This window comes from Varroa jacobsoni, unplaced genomic scaffold (assembly GCF_002532875.2).
Source record: "Varroa jacobsoni isolate VJ856 unplaced genomic scaffold, vjacob_1.0 scaffold_923, whole genome shotgun sequence".
NCBI classification, from domain to species: domain Eukaryota; kingdom Metazoa; phylum Arthropoda; class Arachnida; order Mesostigmata; family Varroidae; genus Varroa; species Varroa jacobsoni.
This window is the reverse complement of record NW_019213825.1, coordinates 130825-152329: the sequence shown is the minus strand read 5'-3', so window position 1 is coordinate 152329 and position 21505 is coordinate 130825. Positions and strand designations below refer to the sequence as shown.

Genomic DNA, 21505 nt, shown 5'->3' with positions numbered 1-21505 from the left:
AATGTATTCATGAGTACTATATTAATATAGCCCAGCATCTTTAAGATTTGACAGGGCTCTGCTTTTTTGTGCGAATTTCGAGATTACTATTCTTTTCTATCTAGTCTAGTAATTTGCATATGTGAAGTAGCGGGTGGTCTGTACCTCACAAACTAAAAATTCAGGAAACGCAAGAAAAATGTAAAAAACCTGCGAATCTTGAGGCCGTTTCTATTTTTGCTTCCTCAGTTGGTTCCGTCTGCGATGTGAGTGAATTTCTCTGCGTGCGAAGCAAAACGGATTTCTCAGATTTTTGTTCCACTACCAGCCCGCCGAGAAGGGGCCCGGAATTGTGGGCGCTCGCTCTGTGAACAACGTATCCATAATTGACGACTTAACATAGTTAAGGCAGAGGAAAGGACGGATAGACCTTTATATGCATAGGGGTTTCTGAACTCCTTTGAGAAGCGAACGTCGTGGTCGATGCGATTTGATCCAATAGGTAATCAGTCTGAACTGTAATAGCAATAAGATGAAATGGTTACCTGTGTTGATGCATAGATCATCAGTGAGTGAAAAGATAAATATAAATTAGGTGTTATGTGGTTGAAAACTAGAATGGTGCTCAAAATTTCGTTGGGCACTGTGCCACGTCTGCGGAGCTTGCGAATGATTCTACTATTAGATATATTTCTCCTGGTGGGTAAAGTGCTTACTGCTTGCAGTGATAATATACCCGTAGTGATCAATCTAAATTGGGGCAAAGGAAATGTTTTTTACGTATAAGCTGCATCTAAATAAAAATAAACGCTTCAACAAAATTGTTGTATGTGCCCACAGAGATGTCTCTCCCGGACGTGTTGTGATGTGTAATTGATATTCTATCCAAATTTTTTTAATTTTAAACTAAGCCTTTCAAGAATAATTTTTAATACATCTTTAAGCTTGCAAAAACCTTAGTAGTAACTGTGACCGACATGAGATCAGTTTACCTAGACTCGTCCAAACGTTCTGATTCTTCGAAAGCCGCATAGAGGCAACGTGTACCGTCAAGTGCAAAGAATCAAGGAAGTTTATAGCATCGGTGACATTCATTTAGTGCAAAAATATCAGGCAAAAGCTACTCTTTGCACAAATCTCTAAGGTGAATTGGCTTTCTTCTTCATTATAAGATTCCAGTGTTATTCCGGAAAGGATTAATTTGTTTTCTTCTAGTACAAAGAATAACGGATAAAGGCGACTTTGAAGACCTAAGAAATGTTATAAACATGTTGTAAAAGAACGCATACAGCTTAGCTATCAAAACGGTACCCTCATATCCTTTTCGCTTCTATTTTCTACTTCTGCCCATCGATTTTCTACATTATACAAATCATTCATAGTTTTATAAGACGATGATATATTACAGAAACGGGGTTTCTAATACTTTCAGAGAATCGACCAATACCCATAATAGTTAACAGACATTGACACATACTTGAAGCGAATCCAAAATGAACATTCATTTTGGATTCGCTTCAACTTTTTATTGTTGTTGTAAGCCATTTTTTCGTAAAGATCGTAGTAGTATGGTAATTAAATGGTAATTGATATAATCTGAAGTAAGGGCTGGGAAGCTCATCCCCTCCTCTGAACACTGGGCTCTAGGTCGTCTGCAAGGAATTTGGTGTATAAATGCCTATAAATCAAGTTTATGAAGCTATGTTGAATCATGTTGATGAAGCTATGAAGCATGATGAAGTTATGAAACAAATGTTTCATAGGGTCGGCGCCCATAACAGATTTCAACAGTGGGGTACATGTTGTTTACAGAGAACTTGCCATATAAATGCCTATGAACTAAGTTTATGAAGCTACTGTCATAAATGTATTTCACAGGTTAATCAAACTAAGTGGGGCACGTATTAGCAGTTGGCAATAATAATTCACGCAGAATTATTATTAGATGTGAAAGACATCGGTTGTACTAAGCGTATTACTCACCGGTCATAGAGGTAAATCTTACAACAAATTGTTAACAATACAATTCTTGTTGTTTCACACAATTTTAATTTCAATTTGTTCACCTATTGTATAACTTCAACTATGAACTTCCATAAAATTCATATGTACAACAGTGAACATTAGATTGACTTTAAGCATGTTAATACTTGAAATGTAATGGCTCGACATTACTAGTTACTGAATGTCTAAGTCTTTATACAATAATAAATTTTTTACTAGCAATTTAAGTAAGTCAACTGCTCTCAAAGCCGTGGTTGTTTGACAGTTTGCCCCTTTTCATTACGATGAAACCTTTTGAGCTTTAATTAGCTCAGCCGCTCGTAACAAGTCGTCTCACGCTGACTAAGATGAACGAATGTGACGATCGATGCGCGTTCTTTCTGCCATTTCTGCGCGCAAAATGTCCATCTAACCTGCACTCAGTAGTGTTCAAGTTCATAATCAAAAAACATCGAGAACTTAGTCGTCATGGAGTCGGATGTGTGTGTCACAGTTACGTACCAAGGCCATAAGAGGGTCGACGTATACTTTTATTTTGAACTTCTAAACTCCAGAGTAGGTCAACAGCAATCTCTTAAATAAAGTAGCTTTTGCCTTTACTTTATAAACTCTTCAGTAAATGTAATGTCTGTTAGTTCTTGATGCCAGTGTGCACCCCCTCATTTTTTTCCGTATAACTAAGAGAATGAAACAAATCAGGCAGAATTAAAGGTAATAACGTATATAATACCCCAAATCATTAAAATTTTTTCAAACTACATAATCTAATAAGATTAGTAGGAATAGCGCTTTATTGTTGTCCGGTAAGTAGTAATATGGGGAGAGTCATCTCTGCACAATAATAGAACAATTTTCAAATATCTTCGATGAATATATACATACCTGAACTACCTAGCATACTGAGCATATGAAACACTCTGGCCTACGCCTTCATGCTGTCACATACGAATTATTCTTTCGGTTCGGTTTTTCGTTTCTACTACGTACTCCTTTCTAGTTGATTTAGCTATTTACATGCAGCATACGTAAGAATTTTAATCCTGCGGGTAATGACTTTCCCAGCAAAGCGTTTGTAGAGATCAAATCGTTAGAAATAGTCAAAACTTGCCCATTTACATTCCATTTTATATCAAATATAATTATATGTTACCTTTTCTTCTACGTATTTCTCATTTAGAGACACTTGTCGACTGCGCAGAATCTGTTCGCAATCGAGATGTCTACATCATCCAGACTGGATCTAAGTAAGTATAATGTACCTAAAATCGTTCAGAGAGGTAATTATTTAAAGACAACAACTCCAACGACACCAAACTGCCAACTTAAATGTTTTTCTTTTTCGTCCCGTCATCGCCTCGAATTCTTTGCATGTGGTATGGTCAAGTTAAAGCGATTAATGATTTGTGATAAACAGACATACATACTGTACCTTCAATACTGATATATAGCCTTAAACATTACGTTTCGTCCAAACTTGAATGTGATGGTTTGCAAGAAGTAATGGCCGACTGCATGCATAATGCTCGTTTCGTTTCAACTATATATCATAATGCTATTTTCGTACAGTATGCACTAGGTTAGTGCGTTCAGATCTTTTTTGGTATCGATCACGTATAACCAATTTACAACGCCAGTGAGTTCTGAGACGTACACACAGAGCTGAGAATTTCTATCTTCTTAAACGTCACATTCACACACGCATATCGTAATCCTCGGTTCGAGCGATACGGTTCAACTACGTGATTATCGCTGCCGTACTCTGTCTAGAGTTATGCAATACTTCTATACTGGAGGAAATTGAAAAAAATCAGGCGAACGCCTAATTGTCTGTTATATACAGAGTCATGAGTGAAAACTTAGAAGACTTATTTTCTTGAATTTCAAAAAATATTTTAAACTGGAACTGATGATAACACAATAAACATGGAAATACCTATGAAGTTCAAATGGAAGCGATCTTCTGAGGTGTTGAGATCTTGCACTTGTAATGTTCGAGCAATCCATTTTGTCAGAACTCTGTTCAGCGAAGACATCTTTGTGGGCGTTTTCTACCTGTGATTCAAATGAGTAGTTCACTAATCTAGTATCTATCTGAAGGCGGCAAGTAGGCTTTTCCATATTCTACGTTTGCCTTTGGTCGGTTTAAAGGCGAACGTAGAACGTCTTTATCCCATCAAGACGTGCCGAAATACATCTTGTTATAATAGCAAGATGAGAATCTTTAAACAAATTGAGTTTCAATGCTTCTCTTCCTTTTGATATATTGATTTTTTCTTTGTCTGGTTTAGCTCTATAAATTATGTAACGTAGCAGTCTCTCAGCTTGTTTCCTTTTGTTTATTAATCTTATTATTTTCTTCAGTCTATTTTTGCGTGAAGTTAAGCCAAGGTGGATCAGTTATGAACCGATGAGCGTACTCCGTTTTACAGAACTAATGTCGTATTTTTTCGTAAACCAAAATATTTTTTTTGTAGCTCTATATTGCGTCCTTCTTGTTTACTTAACACCACTCCAGCGAGCTGCTTAACGGTGCCAACCCTCAAATGATCGCCTAGTAGGTAGTTAGTGCGATTGCACTGAACGAACACGCCAAGCTTACTGCAGGGGTCTACATAAAGGTTTTCTCTAAAATAAGGTGATTTGGAATGTTTGCTCGTAGAGGTAGCTTCATGTCTAACGAACGAAGTCTAACAACTTGTTACGATATTATTTTGCTGCGATTACTGCCACAGGAAGAACGACAGCAGATGATACTTGGTAACGCGGGTCACTGTTGTGCAATGCATGAAACTTGTTATTTGAGTTCGGAGAGAATGACAGAGACTTTATTCTTTACTGCTTTTGCTGAAAATGTGGTTAGAAGCGACGCACTACCTTGCTTTGGTTTCACCTTTCCCGAACGAGAACTTTACTTTTTCTGTTTATCGCGTGAGAACAATGCAACGAGTCTAGTACAAGGGTTGGGGTTAATGCGTCTGGCGCGGTCACAAACATACCAAGTACTATTTCTCCGCACTTTACTAGTATACTATAGAGCCACGCTAGTCACGACTGTTTGCTTAGTGGGGCGACTATAGACCTATGAGGCGTTGGGCCTCATTTGCATAGAGATTTCGCAATTGGGAGAAATCGGGTATGGTCTCGGCGTAACTGTTTGGTTCGCTCCGGAATACTTAACACGTTTTGCTGGAAAAAAGACACAACTCTTGGCAGAACTTGGTGCTGTCTGAATGTTTATCCATATAGATTATGCTATATAAAGTTATTCGTACGGCAGGGGTTGCTGTGGCGTCACCAGAGTAGCAGGATTAATAAACAGCTTACTCTGTATGCTGATGCATTCATTTCGTGGTAATGCTTTATGTTGGATTATGCGATGTTATTAGGAAGGAAGCTTTTGTATATAATAACAGATACTCGCCTACCTACGAAGCTGTTGACACATTTGATCTTAAAACACTGCTCTCAGTACTTGTAATACAATCCGGTTGATTGTGATACTATCCTTGTATACCTAGTATTACTGCAAAAGGTTAAGTTATTATACCGTTTCTGTAATGTTGATGTTTACTCGGGGTAAAGGGATTAAAAATGTTAAGTAACTTGTAGAAATAGATTTTCCATGTCTGTGAAATCCGTTCGTGAGCATTTACTGTGATTCTTCTAAATAAATACTAAATATTTATTTTCGATTTATATTTTGTTCAATTTCATACAAGTAAGTATTGATTTATGAGCTTGCTTTTTGACTTGTTATTTGAGCTCAGTATGTTTAATATGCAGATTTCAGTACAGGGAAAATGTTGTAGGCCGTGATTCTTTATGATAGTATGTCCTAGGGAACAGATAGCATCATTCTCCGTAAGATTGTCATATCGGGAATGCAGTCACTCACTATTGTCAGTACCAGAAAAACGCCAGTCTTCTTTACAGCTAAACATCAAACGCACTATTGCGAAGAACAGTTACGAAATTTCGAAATATAAGCAAAAAATGTCTCAAAAAGCCATGGTAATACACATAATTGATGCATGAAATCGATCAGTTAACGGAAAGGAGAATATCAATCGGTAAATGATATATTTCAACGGTTAGCTATTTTTCTCCTTTTTACATATTTTGAACATTCCGCATTTTTAGGACTTTCGGAATTTTGAACCACTGGTTTTTTTTTCGTATGTAGTGCGTTTGAGCTACACCCTAACGAGTATACGCTTACCAATGTTCCTTGAAGCACGGTTACTACAAAGTTATTTGCAAACAACAAAGAAAAATGTTTTGAAAATTGCCAGTTATAGATTTGGGTTCCGAACTGAAGCTATCATCCTAATGGATGGTAGTCATATTAGGTAAACATGACTGCCGAAAATGACGATTTTAATTAATGTGAAAAATTTACTTGAAATATTTGTCTTTGTTTAAAGCGGTTTTTGAAACAATTCCTAGGGAAAAATCCATATCTGGATGCCTTTTCTAGTAGAAAGATTGGCATGTCCAAAGAATGGCTGAATGCTGGTTTTGGTGCTGGATATCTTGCTCAGTACAAGAGATCTACGTCGTATTTATTTTACTAAATGGCTGTCCGCAGATCCTTGCCTTGCTCTTAGCTCAATAAATCATAAGTCACCATTACCTTATTCCTATTTTGTTTTTCTAGTTCAGAAGGAGTTTGAGCTGTTTTCTATGGCGCAGTATCAATTATATTTTTTTTAGTTTGTATGAACTCGTGGCATCGAAAATTTTTTCGCGTAAGGAAAACTAAGTTTTTTTCTAACAATGGAGTACAATGGCCGTCGAGTGTAAAATGTTTCTAAATTAAAATTTGTGACAAGAGTTCTGTTGTCAGCTATAAACTAACAACCAATTTATGCCTAAGATATCGCGATACACAGGAGCCTTTTGGAAATAACAAGAAAAATGTACACAACATACTGAATCACGCAAGTAAGAGAGGCAGCAATATTTATGACAGTCTTGTAGTTTGTAGAAAGAGGAAGTCCTTTTACAGGGAGAAAATGAACAACGTTTACTGGCTAAGCTTTCATGAAGGTGAAAATTAGCTATACCATATAGCGCCAAATAGACTGCAGCGCTTGTTAGCTCATTACAATTATTTAGATCATCCAGACAAAGCGAACTTCTGAAAGTAGATTAGGTTAAAAAATAAAATTCTTAACGAATCCTAGTTTTCTACACTCTGCTAAAATTGAATTGCTGAAAATGATTGTTGTTTATTTGTTTAGTAATAAATTATTAATTTTCCTTCAATTCATTGTTGCGGCGCTTGTTTTCGACCGTGCTGCGCGGCCCGCAGGGATGTTAACAACTCGATCATGGAGCTACTCATTATGGCTTATTGTTGTCGGACGTCTGCTGCCCGTAACATCGTCGGTGTTATTCCATATCTACCGTATTCGAAACAAAGCAAAATGCGCAAACGCGGATGCATTGTATCCAAACTTCTTGCGCAGATGATAGTCAAGGTATAAAAGGCATTCTTTAATTAAATAACAATATATATCCCTGAATGCATATAGTATAGGTTTTATAATAATTTTAGACTTTAACAAACCTAATATAAGTTTTAATGATTCTAATTTAAAGAAAAAGACGCACAAATAAATAAACGTTATGCTACAAATACCTTTTATTGTATTTCGCTACACTTACATGACTATCCGTATACGCATATCATATATAGGCTCATAAGCAACTAAGCCAAAATTAAGATGCCTCTTATGAAGCAGAATTGTTGTATTCCAATCACAAGACATCACAATACCGTAAGGTTTTCCTCGCTGAACGATTGGGAAATTCGTTACGCGAGTAAAACATGCAGTCCATATCTAAGCGAGTCCAAAAGAGCTTTTCGAGTTACTGCTACCAGTTGTACTAAAACCTTATTCTGTACAAATTTCATTCAAAATTCTGCTATACAAATTTCAACCGAAACGCTCTTTCTCGCTTTCAGCTGCAGGAGTACATACGGATTTTTTACTGTTACTGTTCTAATTATTTATCTATTATATAATATACTGCTGTTCAAGCTCTGTTTTATAGAAAAGATACTGCATTATTACAGTAAATTCAAAATACAAAGAAAAGTATCTAACAGACATTGTATGCCTGTTATAGTGCATCTTGGTGTTCAAAAATGTAGGCTGGAACCGGTTACAGAATACTGAAAAAGCTTGCACATAGCCATAGTCTTTTTTTATTTGTTTGCAATTGAATAACGTACGCAGCGGTAGCTCAATTAGATCTTATAAAATGGATCTCACAGTTGATGTTACTAAGCTGTGTTTAATGTAAGGACAGCTCCATGGTTTTGAAAATGTAGTAGTTTGAAGTGTTTACTTACAAGCGCAATGTTTCTTTTTTTTTTTTTTCATTTCACAAACCCTATTTTCATTTCCCGCTTTTTAGTCGCTTTCTTATTGTTTGTGTGTAATATGTTAATTAAGATATCAGACTGATGAAATTGTTCTATTCTGTATTGCAGGCGGGTCTTAGTCATGTAATTACGATGGACTTGCACCAGAAGGAGATCCAGGGTTTTTTTGACATTCCAGTAGATAACCTCCGTGCAAGCCCCTTTCTTCTTCAATACATCACCGACTGCGTATGTCAATTTCCATTTTATCATCTAAATTAAAATTATTAATGCATACTCTTATTGACAGCTCTTTAATTATTACTATTATTGTAGTTTTGAAAAAAACTTGCTGGGGAAAATTGCGAGATGCGTGCCCAATATCGCCTTAGGAGAGAGATTTGCTTTTTTTTTTAATTTACATTAAAAATAGTTCAAATCTGATGTGTGGTTGAATAGATGAAGTGATTCGAAAGGCTCACAATAGAGGAGTTTGACCTGAGGATTCAAATTCTCAATATTCGTCCAGTTTAAATTTCATCGCAAAAATGACACTCTGCAATAATATGTAGGAAATAATAGTAATCTACTATAGACAGTAATTAGGAGCTATTTTAGGAAAAGCTGTAATACTGTGCAATTGTTTGACGCATATTCTTCCGCTAACATGTGTCGTTTTGTGTCTGCTTGCCTTGTTAAATCTGCATACTTACAATGAAGCGGCGTGCCGACCTTATGACAACTGCAGATCTGGTGCTTTTCTTTTGCCGACGGGGAACAGTGAGGGGAAACTTGTTGATCTGGGCTGCGTATTTCTTCGCTGTCTGAGTCGAAATACTCAGTCAAATCTTATAGGCAAGGTCTTCCGGTATTGTCTGTCCAACTTGCACAAGTACTCTATTCCCAAGCAGAACTGCTTGGGTGGCTGGTCTGCAGCTTTTGTATAATATACGGAGAAACTCTTGAAGTACAACGTCAGTGTCGGAGCCGGGCTTTTTGGCGGTCTGTGTAGATATAAGTATCCGCTGCCTTGTAATCTATAAACTAAAATAAATCTGTATATAAAAAAAGCTGAAATTTCTTATTTCAGCGACAGGAGTACACTAGTATATTAAAAAGATTTTGATTAGGCTGTCTACTTAGATTAAACAGAATTTTTTATTCATTATGACTAGGTTTTTACTCATTTCTTACCATAAGCTTTTGGGGTAGTAAGACAGCTTCAAGCATCATTTGAAGGTTATACACAAAGTAGTCATCGGTTCACCAACAATTGAATCTCATGCTCTAATAAAGTTTCGATGAGTCGTTGCGGGTCGCAAGAAACTACACACGTTGTAGCCGACAGATTATGGGAAAGGAAAATTGTTTTCAGCCGCCAAAGTTACTGCACTGATTTATAATGTATGAAAGTACGAGTCACACAGTGACTGCAAGCGAACAGGATTTAAAGTATAGCTATACTGTTACCATACAAGACAGAAAATTTAGGAACATATCGATTATTAATTCACTTGCGTGCAGAATAGAACTTCTATTTACTTATTCTAGGATAGCAAGAGAATCCTTACGGTTCGTTCTAAAAAGCGTCATAGAGTTTAACTTGAACTAATTAACTATATGCATAGTTATGACTCTGCTGTCTTCTGGTTAGAGGGAGAAGTTGTATATTTCATTCTACTCTGATAAATTTTTACTGAAGAATTGACTAGAATTGAAACTGACCAGAACGTTACATAACTGACCATTAAGCTTATGAATATACTCTACAGATTTTTATTAAATGCGATTTACTATGCTATAGGTCGTGAAGGACGGCTTACCGATTACTCTTGTCAGCGAGACAGTCTTTTATATAATATATATATATATATATAATGTTTAATGGGTAACTTCCCAGACGAACAAATTGCTTATCGCATTAGCTTTATAAGTACTGAATATTATAAAGGTAACTTCGAGGAATCGATTTCATCGTTAATTCCTGGAAAAGAGATGTAATTAATGTAAATGAAATTTCTCATTTGCTCCCTTATGCTCAAGAAAGTTAATGCTGAATGTGCTCCCATCTATGAATTCGCAAAATGAACGAATATTCTTTACCCTCCTTGTCTATTTGTGCTTCATGTGAGGGTGGCACGTGCTTCGTTGAGGAACTATAACTGCAAGAATGCAACTCCTGTTGTGAAAGGGTGTGCCAAATTTTAGTCGGCGACGGAGAGCGTTGTATGGCGAACCCATACCTGGAAAGTTTCGATATAGTCGTACCTGGTGTACGACTTACACAGCGCCACCAGGTTAAGTAGTGTACCATGCCAATGGACGTTAAAAGCGAAAACCATCTATTTTTAATGAACTGAAAAAAATCTCAGAGACGAGTTTATCTTCCAACTCGTTTCTGAGAAGTTTTATAGTAAAAATAATTTCTGTTTCACCTTCTATAGATTCCAGATTACCGCAACGCGGTGATCGTTGCTAGAAATCCCGCCTCCGCAAACAAGGCTACCTCATACGCCGAAAGGCTTCGGCTCGGCATTGCCGTTATTCATGGTGAGCACAAGGTAAGCGAGATCTGAATCACGGTTAGGTTATCCAGCGGTCTACAAACGCCTTTGTGGAACCTCTAGCAATATATAGCTGACTTAATACTGCACCGCAGTTTCTTCCACCATAAAATCACCCATAGGCTTATTTAAAAATAGTATCTCAACCAATGCTTGGCAAATATAGCTGGAATAACTATTGTACCAATTTATGAGCCCGAAGCTCCGTGAGGGTACATGTATTGATTAGTCAGATGTGCCTAATTTCTAAGAAATGTCAATGAGCGTATTGTACACCATTTTACGAAATTTAGAAAACACAGACACTTGCGTCCAAAATGTAAATGATGCATTCGAATGTTGAAAAAGTGCCCTGGGTGTCTGGAAATATTTACGGGTTTTTCGATGTTTTTCAGCATTCAGTAACAAAAGTAAGGCAGAAGCGTATAAGAAGTATACACAAATTTAAATCGAGCTCATGCAAATTTAACGATGTCATATAGGAAAGTGAGAGTGAAATGGTTGACGGGCGAAACTCCCCGCCGCCACAGCCAAGTCACACGACAGCTCGCACTACAGCCGCTATAAACACACTTCCTCTGGTCGCTGCTAAGGAAAAGCCGCCTATTAACGTTGTTGGTGACGTCGGTGGAAAAATTGCCATTATGGTGAGTGATCGGAAGACATAACTAGTATTACCATATTTATGTTTTCCCCGGCGTGTCTCTGCAAAGCCTAATTCTAGGAGATGTTTGCTTGAAATGTAATTTCTGTTAGTACCGAAGCATGGCTAAATCTAGATGTAATATGTGAGGTAATATCTGATAGGTGGATGATATGATCGATGACGTGGCATCATTCGTAGCCGCCGCCGAGGTTTTGAATGAACGCGGAGCGTACAAAATTTATGTTCTTGCCACTCACGGAATTCTTTCATCAGATGCTCCCCAACTGCTTGAAGCCTCTCCAATAGACGAGGTATGTAATCGATGTTGTTTCTTAAATCATATCTTGCTCAACTGTTAAAAACAGATTCTATGTTAGTTTTATTGTTGATCTCTTTACACGATTGTATTTACGCGCATTAATCAATATTGGATCAATGTATCTAGTTGAAATGTAGCCCAGTATTAATGATGTATCAGGGAAGGTCGGCAAGTTGGTTCACCGAATAGGTACAATTTTCAAGCTGTCATTGACAAATATGCCATAATCAGAAGCAGTCATAGAATCAGTTGAAGGTCAAATGAAGTATCCTGTCATTCCGATTCGACACCAACGATAGATAGTTTGATACGCTAACTAGAAACGATAAAATGCATAGGACATTTAAGTTTGCAGCTTGAGTTATCATAGCAAAGCGAAACTTTACACATACGTATCACATATAATTTTAGAAACCTTATTTTTAGGTTGTGGTGACGAATACTGTACCCCACGAGGTTCAGAAAATGCAATGCCACAAGATCAAGACAGTCGATATATCTATTCTTCTATCAGAGGCCATTCGCAGGATTCATCATAAGGAATCTATGTCATATCTGTTTAGAAATGTTACTCTTGAAGATTGAGTAAAGTCCAAAAGCGACTCGAATAAATCTGATCAAGTATAGCTTAAGGACTATTTAATTGTCTCTTACTTAATGTTCAATCAAACTTCATATGTATAAACGCGTTCAACAGGCCGTGTCTTGTTGGTAGCCGATGCGTTGCATAGGCAGGAAGATAATATCTAACACACGGTAACAAATGGTAAGCTGAAAAAGAAACGGCAGGTACGTTGCTCACGTCAGCAGACCACTTACTCAATGACAGAATCACTGGGATCATATGCTTTTAGAAAAGGTATACATATAAAGGCATCATTTACAGTTTTCGAAGCTGTCCCGGGTACGCTTGTCTCTCAAAATGTTCACGATCTCTGATGACAAACAGCATAATTCGTCTGCAGTTGCAGACGTTGTCATGAACACAGATGATGTACGCCTTGTCTAATACATAGCGTAACAGAATTTTCGGAAATGGTGCATAACAAGAGACAACCACCATTGAAAGCCAAAACAAATTGGCCTGCGATGACATCGACGTCCGATCACAACCTAAAAGTCGTACTCTGTGAAAAAGTACTCTTTTAGGAGGCTGAGTGCACGTGGTGGGGGGAGGCATAGCGCGCGGACAAGAGGATCGAAACACGATGGATGACGCTACACAGGTTACAACATGCTATGAGATATTTTCAAGAGTCGAACTCTAGCCGCAATGAGCAAGGATGGAGATCGGATGCTAAGCAGACACACCACTAATTGAACACGTGCTAGACACATCGCTTTTATCTCGATCGATACTATTATATTGATGAATAACAGTATGTATAATAATTAATACACTATCGAAATAGTATGCTACATAACGTAATAATAGCAAAAACTATTCTGGTTGAATTAACAATACACTTCAGACGACAGTGAATAATTACAAGATAATGTAAAACGTTATGCTGTGTTTAATAAATATTTTGAGCATATAACTTGTGTTTTTTTGCTGTTGCATCTTATCATAGTTTGCCTCAAGTTTATTCATTAGGTTTGTACGTGCATTGCCCGTGTGGACTTTAAGGACCTCATGTAAGTTGTTCATATATCATTAAGGGCTGCGTAGCATATACGTATATATAGGTAGATTTTCTTATCACTACTACTACTACTACTACTACCGACAATCGATAAAGTCAGATTCACAATTAGCATTCTGGATCGTCTTCGTTTACCAGAAAGTTAGAATGTGTGCTAAACTTACCTTAACTCTACGATTTAACAGTTCTACCAGCATGTTTTCTAAATAACCTTGACACTGGTGAGTGGTCGCTAATGTTATTGACGCAGGCACTACAAGAATTATTACATTACCATAAACAAATTGCTTTTTTCTAGGTGTTCCCTGCTCTCCGTTCGTGTCTTTTTGGGAATTATCAGTCTCGTCTTATTTGGCATAGTGAACCGTTTCAGACTTTTTGTCACAAGCTACCACTTCCTGCCATTTGAAAAGTAGCATTTGTTCCGCTGCTGTAAAGTATAATATATGAGACTTCTACGAAAAGCAACTTCGACTCCATATTGATATTAAAAAAAATTGTTGAAGGTTTGAAAAATGTATGGGAAGTATGGTCGGTAGAAAAGAACTGCCAATGGTAAATTTTGCCATTTCACACTTGCAGTGCTAGGTCGACTATTGTCGTACAACATGAGTGGTTTGTTTTTTCCCGCTCATGCCGGCTACTTAACGCAGAGTTTCTTCATAGTATTTTTCTAATAGCACTCAAGCCGTACTCGATGAACTAGGAACTGTACGTAGCTATAGTGGACAACACATTGTATCAAACTACTTAACAAGAAACGAAAGTTTTTGGCTCAGCTACGATTAATGTAGCTAGTCCGATTCTGTGATGTAACAGTTGGTCACTGTTGTAAGCTGTTCGAGCAGAGGGAAGCAAGCGTCTCTACATCTGTTTTTGATTTTCGGTAAAAACGTACGGCAGCCATTTGCTCAGCTTTTTCCCCTATGAACTCAACGCAAATATATATGTATCGTATTTTTATGTGCGCAGTATGAAATAGGTCTGCTCCCACCACAGCTTTCAACTCTTTGCTATTCACTTTCGTAGCGGGCTTTCTACGAGGCTCACTTTTTAGTTCCGTGCAAAAATTTTTAAATTAAGGGCTCATGGCATTTTTAGTAGAAAAATTTGGTAGAATTGAAGTTTTTTACGCCACGATATGTTCGCCGCTATAGTTAAAATTCAAGTTCGTAAACGACTCGAATTTTCTAATCTTTTATGGCCCGCTATGATTCGCCCGCTGAAAGCCCGGATGACAGTATTCGAGTGAATGGCTGCAGACTTTAAAGTTTGAGTAGAAGTATTCCGCCGTTATAAGATAGCATATATTTCGAAGGCCTCATTTATTGACGGCCTGATACATGTGTCATTTATAAATGGTAAGCTGGACTAGATGTAGATACATAACGCTACAGAGAGGAACGATTGACAAGCACTGTATATGCAGATTTCATCTTAATATGTTGGCAGAAGTTGTACATATTCCATCAACATATTATATTATATTATATATTAGCTCGTTCAATAAGTCAGGCTTATTTGCAACGCATTATTTTATCGATTTATCAATGAAAGATAATGACAGCAAACTTGAAAAACGTACATATTTTTTTTTTATCTTGAGTGCATCCAAACTCGGCCGACTGAAAATGTATCCCTATCATAGTCTATAAAATCAAGTCCATCTTAAATAGCAAACCTTCGTAGGCCTTCGAGTTCCTCGAGATAATAATCACTGAGTCGATGTAGTTGATCATGCATAAATGTGGCGTGAGCGCACGGATGGAAATCCACAGGAATCTGGCTTGTTTCTATTTTGACACAAGAGTCCTCTGGCAATTTTCGAAACTCGTTTATATCAAGTTTGTCAAGACGAACCTTCTTTAGTTTAAGGCTATCACCGTTATCGGCCAACTCTCGAATTATCTGGAACACGCCAAAGTAGCAAAGGGTGCCCAATTGATAGCTTCTTGGTACTACAACAATATGAGGTTTGCCTCGTATATCGATCAGTTCCAGTTTATTAAAGTCCATTTCACAGATTGAAAATAGTAGTTTCGCAGTCGGATCGTCGTTTTCAGCATCGACAACCATGATACCAGTAAACTGTCCGCTCTGCGCGTTCATCGCACGGAATCGTCTATGAACTTTGTTAGTATCATTCCTAAGAACGTCTAAACATTCGTATATGTAAAGCGTGTCTCTGATGAGGAGTATATCGTGAACCCCGCGAGGCAGAGTACGTCGACCGGGTGTCTCCGGTTTGAACGAAACACGACTTAGTCGCCCGTCTTTGTTGTTAATTTTGATCACCTCGTTAAGACCATCAAGTGCGCTGCTTAATACAAAGGAGTATTCTTCACTATAAATCCATTTACACATCCGATCTGTAAGAAGAACAAAGAGCCATGCCCTTGTGCTAAGCGCTTCTCTATTTACATCTTCGGTATGCATTAGTGCTGGTCCCATGGTTAGACGTTTCTTGACGACATCGAATTTTAGTACGCTAATATTTTCCAACCCATAAATGATGCGATCGAAATTAAATGAAGTGCGTATTTCTCGAAGATCTTCGGCACCAAGCGAATTTGCCTGTCCAACAACGTGGAGCCTTTGGAGAAATCTGCCATGCGGAAGAAACTTGCCAATTTGATACAGGCTTTGATCTGCTACTGGAAAGTGGATATTCTGAGTTTGTATTCGGCCAAATTTGTTTGGCTGAAGGTTTGTTCTTGTTAGACGGAGGCGTTCGCGTCTATGCCCCCGGAGGATCATACGTTCTTGGAGGTATGCATACCTACCTACGACGGAAAAGCCCTCGCCATACTCGTGTGGTCCAAATGTAGCATTGTAGCTATTAGATATACCGTGATCGTATTCGTGAAGTGGGACAACTTTGTTAAGTATATTGCAATAGAGCATAATTGCGTATGCACGATTAGGCTTTCCGAAGTTAACGTAGTTCACCTTAAGAATGAAATGCAGATGTACCGGTTGAAACTTGCGTGCTCTAAGTTGATATATCGGCATGTCGTTAAGCCATCTTTTACCTTTGCAGAACATCGTGTACACAGCTGAATCAACAAGAAATGGCGTTAGGCTCTTTAGCACCTGCTTACAGTTTCTATTTAGATGTGGGAAACGGACTCTTTCAAAGAGAGCGATTTTGTAAGCGTCTCGGCGCGCGTCGACGTTGAGCCAACTGAGCACGATAAGAAGGACATCAAGTTCATTCTTGACGAATATATCGTCGCGTTCCACGATCTTTTTGACGAATTCGAAGGGAATCTCCTCAAGGAAGTCTCTCCTGTCGAACAGTTCCTTGCAGTTCTCTAACACGTATAGCATACATTCCTCGTGCAAATCAAGCAAACTGTATCTATTCGCAAGTTGATAGAGAGCCAGAACGTTCGTATGATTTAAACTATCAGTTAGGACGTCTGAATAGTAGCCAAGTAATTGGTCCATCTGGAGCTGATGAACGATATGAAAAATGGGCTCGATATTGTGCTTCGTGATGAAAAATCTTTTCGCGTAGATCATATCCACGAGCGATCTCATATGGCAGTACTTGATCTCAGGAAAGTGGACCCGGTGTGTTTTCGTTTCAATCCAATTAGCAGAAAGCATCGTTCGAAAGAACGCGCTCAGATGCATAAACACATCGCCGTGCACCGATACGCTACCGTCGTCAAACACAAGGCTGACATCGCATAGCGAACTATTTGGCCCGTCCTCAATAGCCCATCCGTACTTGCGTGGCACATGAATCGAGTATGAAAATTCTTTATCATCACAAATTACTACACATGGACTATCGTCCGACGAACTCATGGCGGAAATTTCGCCGCCACGGTACGCAATAGGCGTCGTAGTCAGTTAGAGCTGGACAGATACTATTGGCCGATGTCCTCTTTTGAATGCACAGCCTTTTTAATGCTTACTGTTTGGGGTTCGTCGGGCCTTATGGCCGTGCCTGATCGGGTTTGCTTCTACGGTCCGAGCCTGGTGTTTTTCTTTTGACTGTCGGAGAGAAGGTGTTTACCGCAGTAGTTGTTTTCGCTCGCATTCAATGGGTGTGTTGCCTGGGCGCCATGATACACCTACTTAGGCTTACTTGGGCTTAGATTAACCCAACCAGGCGCGCGGTTATGTGAGTGAAAGCAACGCACGACCATCTTCTTATGCATTCTATGCGTCGCTGTAGCAAAAGCGATGACTAGGTTTCTCCGACTGCGTTGACGAGGCCAGCCACGATCGACCGATTACCTTGGTGATGAGTTACATACGGAATTTAATCACCAATTAAGTCTGATGCACCGTGCTAAAGCCTCCTGATTCTTACAAGCTCAAATATCCAACGCGTATAAGAGTAAATTTAACTACCGTAAATTTGCCGTAAACCCTAATTCTAGTTACCCTAGTTCTAACACACTGAAATAGAACCGCGTGCTAACGCGTATGAGAACTGAATAGACAGAATCCTTTTTTATAACAACAGTCAGTATTTCCTGTGAGTACCACAATGCCATTATTCATATTTGAATCTAAAGAAAAACAGTACGTATGGGCATTGGGTCGTTTTAGCTTCAGTGCAAAACAAGCCCACTCCTAAACTAGATTTGAGGTAGAGTGAAGCGAGATCAGAAATGAAATCGAAACTTCCGATCCACGCAAAAAGGTCTGGCACGTTCATACACAAGCGTTAAGAAGCTAATTCAACTTAGAAGTACCATTTAGACACGACTGCTTGCAAAATATACTCCTACTACTACTACTAACTCACATGTTTGAATTTGTTAAGAGATTACTTTTTCTTGTATGCTTTATTACTCTTCAGTGTCATCTCTGTTATCTGCCATTCCTAACTTATTATCGTGGCCCAATGTGAGCTGAATTAGATACTCGTTCGTTATCTCACACCATTTTCTCATCTATTCGAATCATTTGTTGGGTTAGAGAAGACCTCACACTTACGACCACCCCTTGATATCAGCCTAATGTTATGATTCAACTGGTCACAAAGTCCATTACACCTACGAACGAAAAGAGATTCTGCGAGCGTACCAAATTGAATATATTTAAAGTTACTATTACTTATTCCGTTGAATTCTCTTTGTCTTAATTTTAGTTTAACGTACGTGACCCACCTCGTATCCCCGATAATGCAAAATCTGTAATCAGATTCTTCTGAAGATCTTGTTGTAGCTAATTAAGCATGTTCGTGTCATTAAAGCCACTTGATACACACAAGGTGTACATTTGAAACAAACGCTGGCCTTAATTGTTTATATTTGTTTGTCAAATCAAAATACCCAAGGTGTTTGTGTATGGCCATTCTATGATTCGTGCTTTTCATATTTTTTTTTACGATTCAGTTTCTGTTTGGCTTATCCCTAATGTTTTATATTTCAAAACACTCCAGGCGTATGTCGTACTTTCTTCGAATATGTATCTTTCTCCGTTCTTAGAGCTATTTTGCCAAGAGGTAGGCAGAATAGCATTAACAGTAGAAAGAATTCTAACTTTGCAGATGTTTTTTGCTCCTCCTCTTATTTAGCATCGATGACACCATTGTCTCTATAGGTTTACCGTAAGTGTCTACGTCAAGACATGGAAAAAATCCACTAATGATGCTCCAATACTGCCTTTATTCTATTTTTGATCAGTTAAATGGTACATGAGTGTTAGTTCCGATAAACCGTAACTGTGGCTGCTCGTTTCACATTTTTCGACCACGCGAAATACAGACGCATACAGTGCATGTCTTCCGAGCACGTGCCGCACGTTGCTTGCCAGCGTCCGTGGTCTTCTTCTATGCAAGAACATGTTTAACAAATCTTTTGAATTACTATACGGATTGAAGCGGTCGCCTTTAGTTACTCCATTGACTCCATGACTTATTGATATACGCTCGGTATTCGGCTTTTGGTATTTGCTAGGGTTCAAAGCAATTAAAGTTGAACACCTTCGCGCGCGTTATGGAAAAATATTTTCAGTCTCCTAAGCACGATCCCTATATTTTGGGGATAATTATTCCACCTGTTTACCCCAATTTCATGCTATATGGAAATATTGTGTAAAGGCAATCTGAGGAAATTATTACATTGAAGCATTTCTGACGTTTCTACTGTAACTGTTGTGTACTGTCTTGCATGACGGTGATTTATTACGCGATGTGATATGGCTGAAGGAAATTCGGTCAGTCAGTGTTAAAGCTTTGGGATTATATCATTGGATGAAGAGAATAAATTGTGTCCCTGTAGAACGGTGCAATGACTGAATCTGTCTCCTTTCGTGTCAGGGTTACTTGAATTTTCTTTTGTATGAGATCCTCTCGCAGGGTACGGACGTCCTTCTCAGCCATGGCGCGAAGCTGAAAAAACATTACCAAAGGGTCACATATCTATAGAATCTTGATTTATCTATCACTGATTTATCTATGGCATGCGCTTAATAAATCACTTGTGTCAGCCTATGTACCCTACCCCGAACAAGGATTACTTGAGGTGACACTGTATTCTTATTGGAAACGGTTGGCAAATCTCCTTATACGTATTAGCGACGCACGACGATCCCACAAATATTACCAATGAGAAAATGTTTTGAGTGGGCTGTTTGCTAAGCTCAATTAGGTGTCGAATAGCTGAAAGTTCCAGGCCGTCTGTTCCTTTGGCGATATATCCTATCGATAATTCAATCTTTCATTGTAAACCGGATCTAAAGTAAATAACCAGAAATGTAGGAATGTTTCTGTTTAGGTTAAGCTTCCAACTATTTAAACGATTATTGAAAAGGCCGATCTGTGTAATATACTTATTACATATATGTATTTATCTATGAGGCAGGGTTTCAGCTTTACCCCCAAGAGAGACAAAGAGGCCCCATGAATGGTTTCAGCGCACTGCCTGGTATATATATAATATGAGCTGCCTATAATAAGTGATTTCAGCCAGACTACCGACGTAAATCCTTCTTCATCTCTTTCGCGCCCTTGCTTCCGACTGACCATTTAGAAACAAGACGTCCTTGGCGTGTGGCTTATTTTAATCAATAAATTGCTCTCTACTGAGCCACAAGTCAGCATTAAGCAAGTGTTCCGTAATCCAGGGAAACCTACTCGAGAAGGAAATCAGCGAGAAGCATTAGCTCGAAAGAGCCTCTTCCTCACTTTCCTCACAAGAAGCTTTCCTCACTGTGGCAAAAAGTAGAAAAAAGGCGTTCAGGCGTCACGAGAATCAGAGTTCACGGGCGGCGGCAACAGAAGCAGCGGCATACGATGTTCGACCACCAGTGGCTATCTATTCACGATATAGCTCGGTAGTGCGGCCAGGCTGCACTAAATTGAATTGATGTCACATTCAGTTGATAAAAATCAATATAAAATTTTTACATACAAAAATGTATGGAAATTTTATAAATGTTCACATCTATGGCGACCGTTTAATATCTTTGCTCACCTTGGCTTCAGCAGATAATCGTAGCTTCGTTGATTCTAGTCTTCTTTTGAGATCTTCAATTTCTTGCAAGAGGCCCGAGATCATAATTTTATAAGAAAGCTGTGAACAGAAAGAGGCAATGTTGTATAACGGAATTTAGTTGTTTTGTTAGCACGGTATTGGCATGCGTAATGCAAACGACGTAGACATTTCCCATCTTACAAACAATAATAAAAAAAAGGATAAGGGTACATGGTAAAAAGGATGAGACCTCGTCACTGTTTTTCTATACGTCGTCGTACAAACTTAAACCGTCAATGCATTGCTAGCTGGTAATGCTACAGGTAATATACAGTTAGGCCTTATAGCAATAAGTAACGCCGTTGACAGTTAATTCGAGCTCGAGCTCGAGCTACAAATTTTCATAAAAATAATTTTCCAGTCGTATCTTATTGTCAGAAACTCAATGCTTGTTCGTAAACAGCACCGTCAAACGGTGAGCTCCGTTTGTTCTATAGGATATACAGCGAGACGAAAGAATTTAATTAAAGGA

The 21505-nt window shown here is 38.4% G+C and overlaps 2 protein-coding genes across 7 annotated transcripts in view; one reads left to right on the top strand and one right to left on the bottom strand.

Moving 5' to 3' along the window:
- The window catches only part of LOC111265013 (phosphoribosyl pyrophosphate synthase-associated protein 2), a 16829-nt gene extending 4318 nt beyond the window's left edge, over positions 1-12511 (top strand). Inside the window, exons 3-9 of one of the 2 annotated variants that reach the window (XM_022841333.2) lie at positions 3161-3227; positions 7298-7466; positions 8486-8605; positions 10801-10917; positions 11403-11567; positions 11728-11877; positions 12297-12511. In XM_022841333.2, the coding sequence (XP_022697068.1) occupies positions 3161-3227; positions 7298-7466; positions 8486-8605; positions 10801-10917; positions 11403-11567; positions 11728-11877; positions 12297-12311 (803 nt within the window). In that variant the 3' untranslated portion in view covers positions 12312-12511. The remainder of the gene's footprint in view (positions 1-3160; positions 3228-7297; positions 7467-8485; positions 8606-10800; positions 10918-11402; positions 11568-11727; positions 11878-12296) is intronic. The other variant, XM_022841332.2, reaches the window with a different exon arrangement.
- Positions 12512-19144: 6633 nt separating this feature from the next.
- Positions 19145-21505, bottom strand: part of LOC111265014 (uncharacterized) — a 63841-nt gene continuing 61480 nt past the window's right edge. For all 5 annotated transcript variants that reach the window (XM_086970307.1, XM_086970309.1, XM_086970306.1 and 2 more), the window contains 2 exons: positions 20974-21072; positions 19145-19889 (listed from right to left, as the gene is read on the bottom strand). In XM_086970307.1, coding sequence (XP_086826433.1) covers positions 19740-19889; positions 20974-21072 — 249 coding nt within the window. In that variant the 3' untranslated portion in view covers positions 19145-19739. The remainder of the gene's footprint in view (positions 19890-20973; positions 21073-21505) is intronic.